The following is a 14,734-nucleotide window of genomic DNA, read 5'->3' on the forward strand; positions in this document are numbered from 1 at the left end:
AGTTCCACAGGAGATTCAGGTAGCAATTCATGGGGACGGGGGCACACAGACACCCCCACACACACTCCAGCCTGGGAGTCCCACCGGAGGTATACTAATTATCCACACCTCACAAACAATACTCCAGACACGGAGAATAACTGGGAGCATACTCACAACTCACAACATGCAAGAGAGCAGGCAAAACAGAGGGGAAACATGTCCTTTGCTGAAATGGCTCATAGAAGGATGTCCCCAAGCATAAGGGCTAACAGGGAAGCATCCCTAGACCCTAACACTACAGAAAGGAGCCAGGAAAACCACACTCCGTCAAGAAACACGGAGATGAGTTCAGAGGGGTTGGAAAACTCCATAGGCGGTAGGTCAACCACGTGTAGCGATCAACAGAGTTCTGACTTCTCAAGCCTAAGAGACGGGCAGGAAAGTCAAACAGAAGTCACAAGACAACCACAGGGCAATTCACCTAGTGTGGGAAGCAATGGGGAAAACACTATAGGTTCCCCAGGTCCGAGAAGGTCGCTCAGGGTCAAAGGCCCTCCCAAATACCTTGCAGATTACGTAAGGTGAGCATGTCAATTGCAATAACTGAACTAGAGGTGCTGGCTGGTTGACTCTACGTAAACGATGTGGGGCTATTGGGTCTCTGTACGACGGAACAGTCCCACATCTTACACACACCGTGTGACTTAACTCAATATTTAATTATATAACCATCACTATGATGGCGTCCATGTGGGCGCCGTATTATTTCATCTAGGGGAGAGGGGTGTTGTGTCCTGAGCCTGCAAAAGCAGGCTCGGGACGTTGCAAGAGTCCCGGGCATTTGCAAAAGCTGCCTGGGACCAGACTGGCACCGGCCTTGCGCACATGCGCAAGGCGGGAAAAGACTGCCTTATGATTGGTTGGATTTGCCCGGGGATCAGAAGGTATAAATAGAGGCCTGCGTGCCTCTGCTCGGGTTGTTCGTAGATTGGAAGCAGAGAATAAAGACTTGTTAGAAATGCTTCGTCTCAAGCGCCATTATTCTCCGGACTTAACAGTTTTAATAGTATTTCCACCATTAAGCATGGATTTCAAGACTTTCCTTATGCTTTCTGTATATTCTTTGGTTATACTGTATTGACCTCCAAGTGTCTAATGCTATCTGATTGTTGGAGTCCCAGATGTTTATAAATATCCTCTGTGGTGAGACTTAGTTTGTTTTCAACTGGCATTTTAATTCCATCACTTTTTAACCAATTTTCAGTTCAGGAGATGGTATAGCGATGGAAAAACATAAATCTCTCAGGTTTCCTTGGTGGCAGCTCTCCCAGATATCAGGCAGGACAGGTTGATGTTCTCTTCCCATTTCCTCTCTTTGTAAGAGCAGATCCCCAGCCTCTCTCTCCACAGCTGCATTATTGGTCCTGCTTGCCTCCAAGGCAGAGGACTGCTTGACCTGACAAGCTCCCAAGTATAACAGTATATCCCTGCCCTGTTCTCCTTTGGGCTGGAGAAGGAGGATCCTACCTTTCAGGAAAGCCTCTTCATTGTCTTTCTGTATCAGAAGGTACGGTGGGGAGTCAGGAAAGCATGGGAGCATCACCAACTGGATTGTGGCTGTGAGCCCACTAAAAGCCAACAGCAGGGGCCACAAGGACTCGGAGCCCAAAATTTCCCTGCAGAGGAAGGAAGAACATAAGGGAAGGCTTTGGTTTTTCTCCACCAGACCTTATTTGCTCACTACATTAGTCACCACACTCTGCAAATCTCTGCAGAGTCAAGGACTCTTGGCATGAATACTGGATTCCCCCTGCAGATTTTACTTTGCTGGTCATTGATGACTACAGGGACCGGTGCTCATCTCCATTTCAAGGCCATTGCGCCAGCGCTGTCTGAAGACATTTCACGGTCATGTTGCCAACATGACGTCACAGAGCACTGCTATCTTCCCACCAAAGTGGAACCTATTTATTTATCCTATCACATGGAGCTTGGGTCTTGAATCTGGGTTGCTGGCTTTCCAGCCAACCAGCCCGGTGTCTTAACCACTGAGCCAATGCACCACCAGCATGGGGGGGGGGATTATGCAATCTTCTTCCCTATCCTTGGAAGAAAATTCCTCCTCCAAGACTCTTGGGACTGAATGGCATTTAAAATTTAAATCAAAATAGATAATACAGATTTGTTTAAACAGCGAATAATCTGTCTAATTATCAGCCAACGTGAAGGTAATATTTTTATTATGCTATTTTAAAAAGTGGGAATAGGATTTGAGGTTTTCCGCTGGAAAGTCACTCTTATTGTAAGCAATGCAAGACCACACTGCTTGGCCTATTTGAAATTCTGTAGAATGAAATTGCATCCAAAAAGGTGGAAACTTGAGATTCTACAGTTTATGTTCCTGAGTTTACCATAACATTTTCAAAATATTTTTGCCTCATCTGTATCTGTATCATTTATTTTTAGAGGAAAAAAGAGATGGCTGATCAAATTTCAATTGTACAACAATTATCAAGATAATGAATAATCCAGTTCATGTCATAATATTTTCACATCTTCAGGTTCAATGCTCCAGTTTCAACTGAAATGAAAAATTGTGAAATTGAATCTTAAATTAAATGTTTACTTCAGACATCTGGTGATTTAAATGGCTTTCACTGAGTGTGTTTTGGAAAGGGACTTACCCAAGACCAATGATTTGTCCTGCAACTTTGCCGAGTGTCAGAAAAATGGCGACTGTGGCATTTGTAAATCCCCGCAACTTCTTTGGTGAAATCTCTCCCACATATTGAGGATGTATATTGAAAGAAAACCCTTCAGAAAGGAAAAGGGTGGCAAAGAAGAGTATTGAAAATTGGCCAGCATGTCATCTAAGAGGTCATGTCATTAAAACCATCTTACATTGCAGAGAGGCATTACTGAGTTATGGGCAATTGAATGAGAAGGATTACAAATGAATCAGAAGGGAAGAAAGAGAGAGGGAGAGGCCTGTGTCAAGAAGGACGCTGAGTTAACCACTCTTGAATCAGCCTCTCCTCTAAAACATTGTATCACAGCAGAATTTTGCCCATATACCAATCCCATATAGCTACCAATGCCAATCCCATATAGAAGGCGTCCAAGGAGGATCATCTCAAAAGATTTGGCCATCTTACTGAACCCCATGAACAGGGCAGCAGTCAGCATGATCAGGTTGGTGAGCATCTGGCACTTCTTTCTGCAACAGAAGGGGGGGATGTGAGAGACAGGCATTTTCAACTCTATCAGCAGCACACATTGGATTGTTTTCGGTTTCTATTGAAATATGAACTTTTATAATTTTCAGAGCAATTCGTCAGGGCAGCACACTGTATCCATGCAAGAGGATGTGCTTGCCTTAAGTACAGCTGACTCCTGCACTCCCAAATGAAGGAGGAGAATGCTAACCACCAGCAAAGGAAAAACAGTGCTATTCAAGTTCTGTTTCTATTTAATCAAAACCAAGTCTTTCCCTAGGAAGCTGTTGAAGAGCAGGATGGAGGGGCAAGATGGAAGCATAATCGATGTCACCATATACAGGTAGTCTTTGGTTAATGACCGTAATTGGGACTCAATTTTCCATCACTGAGCAATGTAGTCATAAAATGCAATGGCAATCCCAGCACTCCCCCTTATCATTATTAAGTGAGGATCGAGTGGTTAAGCGAGGATCTCCTGACAACTTCCTGCTGGCTTGCAATGAGCAAGATCAGTGGGGAAGCTGGCAGGAAGAGGCAGATCCCAGGTAGCCCACAAGCAGATGGGCGGAGGTAGGAGGCTGCCAGGTGCAAGAGAGGGTATGAGGGCTGGCAAGGTGTCATCTGAGTGGTTTGAGGCTTGGGGTGGCTGCTGCAGGGTACAGGAGGGGCCAGTGAGGAGAGGTAGCCTGAGTGCTGCCGGGGCTGTGGGAGGCTGCTGCAGAGGGAGGGGGAACTTACTTGAGTGACTTGTGAAATGTGAGTGCTGGGGGCTGTAACTGTTCTAAGTACGAGCCAGTTGCCAAGCACCCTGTGTGGCTGCTGGGGAGGCCAGAATTTTGAGGACCCCTTGTAAGTACCACTCATGTAGCAGTATCGTAACTTTGGTGGCTGAATAAGTGGTTGTTAATCAAGAACTACACATAAGGAGGGTTCAGATGCACAGAGTCCTTGACTGAAAACAACAAATGAGCCCCAAATCTCCATTACTAAGCAAGGTACTCACTAAGTGAGTTGCACCTCATTTTACAACCTTGTTCTGCCATAGTTGTTTAGTGAATCACCGTAGTTGTTCAGTGAATCATGCAGTCATTAAGCAAATCTGGCTTCTCCCATTGACTTTCCTTGTTGGAAGCCAGCTGGGAAGGTTACAAATGCTGGTCATGTGACCCCGGGACAGTGCAGCCATCATAAATACCTGCCAGTTGCCAAAGTTTTGATCCTGCGACCATGGGAATACTGCAACAGTTGTAAGTGTGAAAACCAGTTATAAGTCACTTTTTTCAGGGTAACTTTGAATGGTCATTAAAATGGCTGTAAGTCGAGGACTATCTGTAATCTCAGGTTTACAGAAGGACAAGAAGGAAAATCGAGAGAGATTGAAGGCCCTGGAAATATTTAACGTCAAGGAAGGAGTATTGCAGGGCAGCACTGTGACCACCATCTTGACTTTTAGTTTTACTGTACCATGTGAACACACTGAATAGGGCGCCAAATGGCTACAACCAAGGTACAGTTTCAAACATTTTGAATATTTGGTACTTGGAGATAAGAAGTAAGGGCTACACTGTACACAGATCTAACTAGAGAAGAAGTTACTTTCTATATTTTGTGGTGAGGTATCCACAACAGATACTCCCTACGAGTCCTCCAATCCCGTAACTGGATACTATGAAGGACCACAACAAGATAACATTCTCTTGAGGCAGTGGTGAGCCATGTCGTTCCAGCCAGGTCTCATTAATGAATTTTTTAATATGCTGTGGATAAAGAAAATGCATTCATTTTACAGTTAATAAGTTTCTTCGCTTTTTCACATGAGTTTACCTCTCAGCCACCCCAGCACAAAGCCCCAGCCATGCCACCACTCTGGGCATCCCAGGTCCCGGAACTCCCGGATGAGCGGCCTTCTGTGCCCCTGGCTGAAGCGCCAATGTTTGGACTGAAGAAAAAGCCCATAGAAAGGAAGGGGCACTATCACTTACCTTGGAAGGATAGTTTATTACAGAAATGTGAAACCCATAAGGGAAGCTGCCCCCTATTCCCAGCACGAGGATCATTTGGAATAGTCCCCGGTATTGAATCTGGAAAGAGAAAACACATTAAGGGAACACCAGTTTCCTACCAAAGCTGCATCCTCAAAGTTACCTCCTCCCTTTCTCACACCTGTGCACACAACTCAAGAGAGGGGAACGGACATCCATAAGGCTGGATTGCAGCATAGAATAACGTGCAGCTTCTCTGAGCAACTCCAGGGGAAGGTGCCAAGTCAGCTGCCTCCCCCCCAATCAGACTGAATCTCCTTACAACCTCTGTCCAGCTGGAGAGTTCTCAGGCCTTCCACCAATGAAATCTCCCCTCTGGAACAAAGAGAAAAGTGTTCTGGGATCTTCCCGCTGAGAGCTCAGAAATACAGAACTGAACCTCCACATGCCAATGTCAAAGTTCCAGCTGAAAAGCCCAACAAAGCAAAACACCAGAGACATTGTGGTCTCTAATGTAAACTTTATTAGGCATATCACACCTGCAAGTTAAAAGGAATACCAGCACTGGCAATATGGCGGGAAACAGATAATTAAAAGAGTAAAACTTTCCCTCCTTTTTGTGACAGTTCAGGTCACATTGTCCAATTAATCTTCCAGCAATTGTTATGGGAAGAAACTTCGGTTTGCCAAAACATCTCCTCAGTGGCTTCAGCTCTCATGCTGATAAGGAACACCTGTGGATCCCAAGCTCTTCCCTCTCCCCCCCTTTAACTGTAGGCAAGCTAGAAGCACAACAGCAGTCCTAAAGACAGTAAATTTTGTAGCTTGACAGGCTGGCCCCCCAGAAAGGAGGGGGAACCTGGAAAATGAAAAGGAATACACATCATTGCTTATTAATCCTTCCTTTGTACTGGTCCCGGCTTCTGGGGGTACTTAGCATGGAATCATTTTATCAAACAATCTGCTCTTACATGCTGGGCTTTTACCCATCTAGCTTCTGACATCAGATAACCCTCCCACTGGATTAAGTACTGAAATTTCTCTTTCTGGATTCTAGAATCGAGGATTCGCTTAACCTCATAATGTGTTTCCTCTTCTACCATTATTGAGCCTGGGGCTGCCTCCCCCACTGGCCTCATTGTGGATTCCCTGTATGGCTTCAGCAAACTGCAGTGGAATACACTTTTCTCAACAATCTTAGTTGTTTTAGCTCTACTGTCACTGGGTTAATGATTTTACGAAGGGGAATTTTGGCCCTAACTTTTTGCAATTTTGTCTCAACTTAAGATACTTAGTAGACAGATACACTTTATCTCCTACATAGAATGTTTCCTGGGGAGCCCATTTTTTATCTGCTTTCCCCCCCTGGTTTTCAGATGCCTTAAAGTTGTCTTAGCATCGCTCCAGACCCATTGGAACGAACCCCCCCCAGTCACTTAGGGTGCTCGAGGAGGGGGGCTTCTGTGGGCACTCTACTATTGGCACAAATTCCATCCCTGTGGCTAACTTAAATGGGGTGAAACTGATGCTGCTGTGTACTGCATTGTTATACACTACCTCTGCAAAAGGCAAAAGCTCTGCCCAGTTTGTTTGCTGGTAGTTGACATAGCAACACAGGTACTGCTCCTCTATTGCATTAGCTCATTCTGCAGATCCATTCGTACTCAGATGGAAAGCAAAACTGAACCCCTGGGAGGACCCAATCATCCTTACAAACTCCCTCCAGAAGTTAGCAGTGAACTGGACAAGGTGCAGAGAAGAGCAACAAAGATGATTAGGGGACTGGAGGCTAAAACATATGAAGAACGGTTGCAGGAACTGGGCATGGCTAGTCTAGGGAAGAGAAGGACCAGGGGAGACATGTTAGCAGTCTTCTAATATTTGAGGGGCTGTCACAGAGAGGAGGGGGTCAACCTATTTTCCAAAGCACCTGAAGGCCAGACAAGGAATAACGGATGGAAACTGATCAAGGAGAGATTCAACCTGGAAATAAGGAGAAATGTTTTGACAGTGAGAACAATCAACAAACGGAACAGACTGCCTTCAGATGTTGTTGATACTTCATCACTGGAGGCTTTCAAGAAGAGACTGGACTGCCATCTGTCAGATATGGTATAGGGACTCCTGCTTGGGCAGGGGGTTGGACTATATCAGACATGTCAAACTCGTGACATCACATGATGTTGCGTGACATATCAGGACTGTTTTGTCATTGACAGCAATGGGGTGGGCCCAGCTTCCATGTGACGCATCCAGCCCATGGGCCGGCAGTTTGACATCCCTGGACTAGATGACCTACAAGATCCCTTCCAACTCCTTTATTCTATTCTATTCAATCCTGGCCCTCTAGAATAAGGCTCTCCTTGAGATCCAGAAGGCCCATACTCTGCTGTTGTTTAGACTTTAGGGGAGCCATGAACCTGGCTCTTCATCCAGGTCTTTGGCAAGGAAAAGTGGGGTCCTTTGCTTCATTTCCAGTCTATCATTCTTGCCATCTTTTATTTCTTTCTTTTTTTCCTCCTTTGATTTTATTGTGATTTCTTTCCTTTGAATGTTTTGAGCCGCTTAATAGAATAGAATACAGTTGGAAGGGACCTTGGAGGTCTTCTAGTCCAGCCCAAGCAGGAGTGCCCATACCATCTTAGACAAGTAACTGTCCAGCCTTCTCTTAAAAATCTCCAGTGATGGAGCACCCATGATTTCTGGAGGCAAGCTGTTCCACTGGTTAATTGTCCTCACTGTCAGGAAGTTTCTCCTTAATTCCAGGTTGCTTCTCTCTTTGATCAGTTTCCATCCATTGTTTCTTGTCCTGCCCTCTGGTGCTTTGATGAATAACGTGATCCCTCTCTTCTTTGTGAGAGCCCCTCAAGTACCAGAATACTGCTATCATTTGCCTCGTTTCTTCTTTTCTTTAGACTAGCCAAACCCAAGTCCTGCAGCTGTTCTTCATATGTTTCAGTCTCTAGGCCTTTAATCATCTTAATTGCTCGTCTCTGAATTTTTTCCAAACTCTCAACATCTTTTTTGTGATATGGTGACCAAAATTGGCTGCAGTATTCCAGGTGTGGTACTAGGATTTTATAAAGCGGTACTAATACTTTGCATGATCTTGATTCTATGCCTCTGTTTATACAAACCAGGTGTCATGGTTCCGACAGATGAAACTCTTCAAATGAACTTCGAGGCATTGTTTACCTTAAAGAATTTTTTATTCGAGAAAATATCAGCACTACATAGTTGAAACCAGAAAATATAATTCCCCTCCCGTGGATACAAAGTAACAAAGTACATGTCAACGCTGCTAATATTGAATATTCTTGCTTTGACAAAATATGCAGAATTGTCTGGTACTTTTAGAGTTAATTCAGATGAGAATGAGAGAGGAGAGAAAAGCGCGTGGAAGGGAACAGAAGTGAATCTTTGCCCTCCAGGCTAATTGGAAGATGTGAATCATGACCCCAAAACAGGGGAGGGGGAATGCCTGGAATGTTATGTGCGAAGGAAGGGAAATTCAGATCTTGGCATTCTCCATGCCGTGCTGACACTCCTTTACACTAATAAAGGCTTTTTAGGTTAAACAATGCCTGAAAGTTCTTTGAAGTGATTCATTAGTCAGACACATGACATCATGCCAAGATCCACAAATTTTTTAAACCAATTAAGGGGTCCTGAACCCCGGTCACTATTCCTAAACTAAAGGGATAGACTGACAAAGATTTGGGGAAGATCTCATTATGGAAGGGGAAAGATGGCTTGAGGCCAGCACCACAGCAGCAGCAGCTTCCCCAGGGAGGGGAACGACAGCAGCAGCAGCTTCCCCAGGGGGAGAAAGAACTCTGGCAGATCTCCCAGCTGGGAGCAAAGACTTCAAAAGCAGAATGGAGAGATAACGAAATTTTGGGTGAGTCACTGGAAAGATTTCAAAACCCAGAGGTGAAAAGCAGAAATCAATTCCTGCAGACAGGAGCCTACAGCCCGTCCATTGCACATCAGAAAGCCTTTCAGATCCTGTCCTCCCCTGCCAGGGACCCAACCCTGAAGAGAGAGGGGAATCCAGTCTGAGGCATATGCAGCAATGGGGAGATTGGGTTCCCCAGCAGATGGATGGTCAGCAATCTCTGAGCTTGCCACAACTAATAGAGGCCTTGCAACAGCTTGGGGTGGTGCAGAAGCCAGGAGATCAGCAGCTGGTGGGAGAACGACCACAGCAGGGAGATTGGCCACAGCCCCCGAACGTGCAACCCCTGGGATGGCCAGGATGGAGCCAGCAGCAACAGCCACTGTGGGGGCCTAACATCTAGCTTCACCAACATAATTGCACCACTTTTCAGAGCAACCTTCGATGGCGACCCAGAGAAGCTGGTTTTTTTCATCAACCAAGTGCGTTCTCATTTGAATTGCTGGGCCTATCTCTACCCGGACCCAGGGGCCATGGTCGATGTGATTGCGTCCAGCCTAGAGGAAGAAGCATCCGAATGGCTGAACAATTTATATAATGAGCAAGCCCCTGAATTGGAGGACCCTACCTCTTCCTCCTAGGGCTGAGAGAAAGATTTGAGGACCCATCTATTGGTCTTAAAGCAAGAGAACAAATCCACAAAATAAAACAAGCCAGCAGGCCTGCCCTGGAGTACGTGCAGGAATTTCGCAAGATAGCAAGTCGAATAGAGGGGTGGCCTGAACAATCCCTAATCCATCACTTCATCGAAGGATTAGACGATCACCTCTCTCAGGCCTGCATCTATCAAGCAGTACCTGATCAGCTGCAAGAATGGTACCAGGCAGCGGTGAAGCTAGATGTTAAGCTCGCCTGCTATAAGAAGCCACCCCCACCTGAATCTGAGCAGCCGCCAGAGCAACCCGGACAGCAATCACCCCCATGAAAACCTCCAACTACTGCAATGGTTGAGAGACCCAGACCATCTGCAGGCCCATCAAATAAGTGTTTTCGGTGTGCACAAGAGGGACATCAAGCGGCAACCTGTCCAGTCCCCTATCCCCGACTGCAGAGCAGACCGGAACCAGCGACGAGAAGGAAACCTGCCCAGCAGCTAACGAGAGAAAAATCCAACCGGGTCACGCAAGCACCTGTTGCCCAGATTACACCACCCACACAGGAGCACGCCAGGACTCTGAATGGACCTGCCCCTGCTCTACTCTCCTTTGACAGTGACGATGAAGGAGAGAACGACCATATGGTGAGTCGACAAATCCTGCCTTTTTCACTGGCCGCCAAACTTATAATCCCCAAGTCTGGGGCACAAATGGACTTAAACGTGCTAATTGATTCTGGATGCACCCACTGCATTATTAGTCTGCGGTTTGCCATGAAAATGGACATACGGGCAAAACAGCTCTCCAAACCTGTGAGGTTTGAGCAAGCCGATGGCTCCCTGATGGGAGGGACTCTTGTCACACAATTAACTAAGCCCCTACGCCTAGAAATAGGTGAGCACTGGGAGTTTATTCGCTTCCTGGTGGCTACAAAAATGACTGAGGTGGTGATCCTAGGGCTAGCCTGGTTAGACAAACGGAAGCCGTTTATCTGGTGGGAGAAAGGAATGAGAACTGTGAGACTACCTATAAGGCTTAAACCTCCCACTGATTCAACTGACGTTGCGGGACACCTTAGGCCACCCAATGAGCGAGTGCACATGGCTGCCTCACCGCTGCCGAGCGAACCACTCATCCCCAATGAATACCGGGACCTGGCGAAGGCATTTAGTGAAAAAGAATGAGATGCCCTGCCCCCTCACAGACCCAATGACTGCTCCATTGAACTGGTGCCGGGAGCCAAACTCCCATGCCCGAGAATGTATGCTATGTCCCCCCTCGAAATGGAGGAGATGCAGCGATACGTGAACAAAAACCTAGCGAGGGGGTTCATCGAATGGGCCAAATCTACCGTGGAAGCCCCTGTGTTGCTCAAAGAGAAAAAAGATGGATCTCTTTGTCTCTGCATAGACTATAAGGGTCTCAACGCTGTGAGTGTGGAAAATAAATATCCCCTCCCCCTCCTAAAGGACGTATTAACCCATCTGGCTAAGGGGAGTGTCTTCACTAAATTAGACCTGAGAGAGGCATATTACCGGGTGACAATAAAGGAGGGAGACGAGTGGAAAACTGCCTTCAACTGTCCTATGGGGAGCTATCAATTCCATTTGGACTACAGGGGGCCCCAGCCGTATTTATGCAGTTGATTAATGAGGTCCTACATGATCACTTGTACAAAGGGATTTTGGTGTGTCTTGATGATATCCTGATATACAGCACAAATATGACAGATCACATAAAGCTGGTGAGAGAGGTGTTAAAGAAACTATTGAATGCCAAGCTTTATGCCAAATTGTCAAAATGTGAATTTCAACAGACCCGATTAGATTATCTTGGCTACAGAATTTCCAATGAGGGCATTGAAATGGATCCAGCCAAGGTGAAAGCTATAATCAAATGGCAGCCCCCCAAAACTCGCAAACAGCTCCAGAGCTTTCTAGGTTTTGCCAACTTCTATCATCAATTCATCCCCTCTTTTGCCGAAATTGCTCTACCCCTTACGGAACTACTCAAAACAGGTAAAAGAGGAGGGAAGCCATGACCGGGCCAGCCACTAGCATGGACAATGGGCTGTCAAACAGCTTTTGAGAATTTAAAGAGACTATTTGCTGCTGAACTGGTCCTAAAGCACCCCTGCCCAGGGGAACCCTTTGTGATTCAAGCCGACGCCAGCGATGTGGCAGTTGGAGCTGTGTTACTGCAAAAGAACAAAAGTGGGATCCTGCAACCCTGCGCCTACACCTCTAAGAAAATTACTGAGAGCGAGTGGATATGGGCAATCTGGGAGAAAGAGGCCTTTGCAATTAGATGGGCGCTATTAAACTGGCAACACTATCTAGAAGGGAGCAAGGTGCCATTTGAGGAATGGACAGATCACAAAAATCTGGAAGCACTGAAAACTCCCTGCAAATTGTCCCCAAAGCAAGTGCGGTGGGCACAGTACTTTAACCGCTTCAACTTCACTCTAAAGTACATACCAGGAGGAAAAAACTTTCTAGCTGATGCGCTATCCCGGCTACCCCAATACAAAAGTGAACGGGAAGAGATTAATGAGGCTATTATCCCCAATCCACAAACTGCTGCTCAACTTACACCTCGCAGGGTCCCCAATCCTGATGACCCTGGAGTAAAGAAAATAAAACGAGAGCTCCTCACCAATCAATGGTTTAAAGATAATCACACCTCCCTAATGTGCAGGGATGGTTTGGCTTACAAAGGGGGGGAAACTATATTTGCCAGAAGCCCTCCATCTTAATGCTCTCAAACACAGCCAGAAGCCCTCCATCTTAATGCTCTCAAACACAGCCAAAGCTGGACACTTTGGATATTTAAAAACTCTCCACCTCACCCGCCGGCAATTTTGGTGGCCGGGGCTGAAACGGGATGTGGAAAACTATGTAAAAAGTTGTACTGTATGTGCCACAATGAAAAGAATCCCAGGGAAAACCCCTGGGTTACTGCAGCCGGTGGCAGACCCTTCTCAACCATGGGAAGAAATAGCTATGGACTTTATAATAGACCTACCTGAAAATAGAGGAAATACTGTCATATGGACTGTGATAGACCTGTTCTCAAAGCAGGCTCATTTCATTGCCTGCAAAGGACTCCCATCTGCCCAATGACTGACCAAATTGTTCCTGAAACATATCTACCAGCTGCATGGCACCCCTAAGTGAATAATTTCGGACAGGGGAGTGCAGTTCACAGCAAAGTTTTGGAGGAGTTTTCTTAAATTAATTGGATCATCTCAAGGCTTACCATCTGCTTTTCATCCGGCGACCAATGGGGCTGCAGAATCTGCTAACAAAATGGTGGAGCAATATCTCAGATGCTATGTTTCCTACCAACAGACAAACTGGACTGACCTCGTCGCTTTCGCCGAAGTGGCTTACAATAATTCTGTTCACAGCAGTACCGGCTACACACCTTTCAGAGTAGCCACAGGAAAAGAATTCAGTCCAATACCTGAATACCCTCAGGTGCCCTCCACCTCCCAGACACTTGACCAATGGGTGAGGGGGTGGGAAGAAGTTTGGAGAAACACGAAAACTGCATTAAAAAAGTCTTCCGAGACCTATAAAAAGCAGGCTGAAAAAAAGAGGGCTCCCCAAAGAACATTCCAAGTTGGGGAAAAGGTTTATCTGTCAACTAAATATTTATGCCTCAAATTGCCCAGCAAGAAATTGGGACCAAAATTCTTGGGGCCTTTCCCCATCATCAACCCCATTACAGTAGAATTGAAACTCCCTAGGCTTTTAGGGAGGATTCACCCTGTCTTCCATTGCAGCTTGTTAAAACCTTGTCGGGGCTCCACCTTAAGGCCTCCCCCTAAGAAGGCACCCAGGCCCCTCATAGTTGCAGGACAGACCCACTATGAAGTGAAACGTATTCTTGACTCTAGAATTTTTAAAGGGAAATTGCAATACCTAGTACAATGGAAAGGATACCCACTGTCTGAAGCCACCTGGGTGAAATCCAGTGAGGTGAAAGCTGACAGACTCATCAAAAGGTTTCATGCGAAACACCCCAACAAACCAAAAAATAATCCTTAACATATGCTTTTGTTTACATTGCAGGATCTGTCCTTTTTGTAAGGGATAATGCCTGTTTTGAGTAGTTCTGTAAGGGGTAGGGCAATCTCGGCAAAAGAGGGGATGGATTGATGATAGAAGTTGGCAAAACCCAGAAAGCTCTGGAGCTGTTTGCAATTCTTTGGAGGCTGCCATTCGATTATAGGATGGACTTCCGGACCGCTTCCCCTTGCCGCAGGGAGACGGAACCGCCTAGATGGTTCTGTCCCAGGCTCCTGATGGACCCGGAGAGGTTCTGGACGGAGCTTGGGCCATATCCCGAGGAGCTAGGTCACGACTCGGCGGAAGATCAGGCTGCGGCCTGGGATGTGGCCGCAGCTGCAGCACTGGACCGAGTCGTGCCGCTGCGGCCTCTGACCCGACGTAGATCTCAACTAGCTCCTTGGTTTACCGAGGAGCTGAGAGAGATGAAACGCCGGAAAAGACGCCTAGAGAGCAGTTGGAGGGCTACCCGTACCGAATCCGACCGAACACAGGTAAGGATGCATGTTAGATCCTACCTTGTGGCGATGAGGGTGGCGAGGTCTAATTACTACTCCACCCTCATTGCATCATCAGATAACCGCCCGGCCTCCCTCTTCAGGGTGACCCGCTCCCTCCTTCAATTGAGGGGAGGGAGGGACCCTCTGGCGGGGAAGGCTGAGGAATTTGCACAATATCTGCATGACAAAGTCGCTCGGATACGAGAGGGTTTGGACTCCGACTGGATGGCCCCGGGGGAGGTGGCGGGAGCAGGTCTTGAGACTATTATATGGGAGGAATTTGACTCTGTGGCTCCCGAGGACGTGGACAGGATCCTGGGGAGACTGAATGCAACCACATGTTTATTGGATCCGTGTCCCTCCTGGCTGGTACTGGCGGCTCGGGAGGGTACACGAGCCTGGCTCCAGGGAATTACAAACGCTTC

General features: G+C 46.7%; 1 protein-coding gene across 1 annotated transcript in view; it reads right to left on the reverse strand.

Moving 5' to 3' along the window:
* The window catches only part of LOC107291835 (solute carrier family 2, facilitated glucose transporter member 11), a 43,753-nt gene extending 37,468 nt beyond the window's left edge, over positions 1-6,285 (reverse strand). The window contains exons 1-6 of the mRNA XM_015820869.2: positions 6,154-6,285; positions 5,183-5,281; positions 4,797-4,957; positions 3,075-3,199; positions 2,667-2,796; positions 1,510-1,658 (exon numbers count right to left, since the gene is read on the reverse strand). Of these exons, the coding sequence (XP_015676355.2) occupies positions 1,510-1,658; positions 2,667-2,796; positions 3,075-3,199; positions 4,797-4,957; positions 5,183-5,281; positions 6,154-6,285 (796 nt within the window). The remainder of the gene's footprint in view (positions 1-1,509; positions 1,659-2,666; positions 2,797-3,074; positions 3,200-4,796; positions 4,958-5,182; positions 5,282-6,153) is intronic.
* Between the last annotated feature and the right edge of the window lie 8,449 nt (positions 6,286-14,734).

This window comes from Protobothrops mucrosquamatus, unplaced genomic scaffold (genome assembly GCF_001527695.2).
Source record: "Protobothrops mucrosquamatus isolate PMUCROS unplaced genomic scaffold, P.Mucros_1.0 scaffold1196, whole genome shotgun sequence".
NCBI classification, from domain to species: Eukaryota; Metazoa; Chordata; class Lepidosauria; order Squamata; family Viperidae; genus Protobothrops; species Protobothrops mucrosquamatus.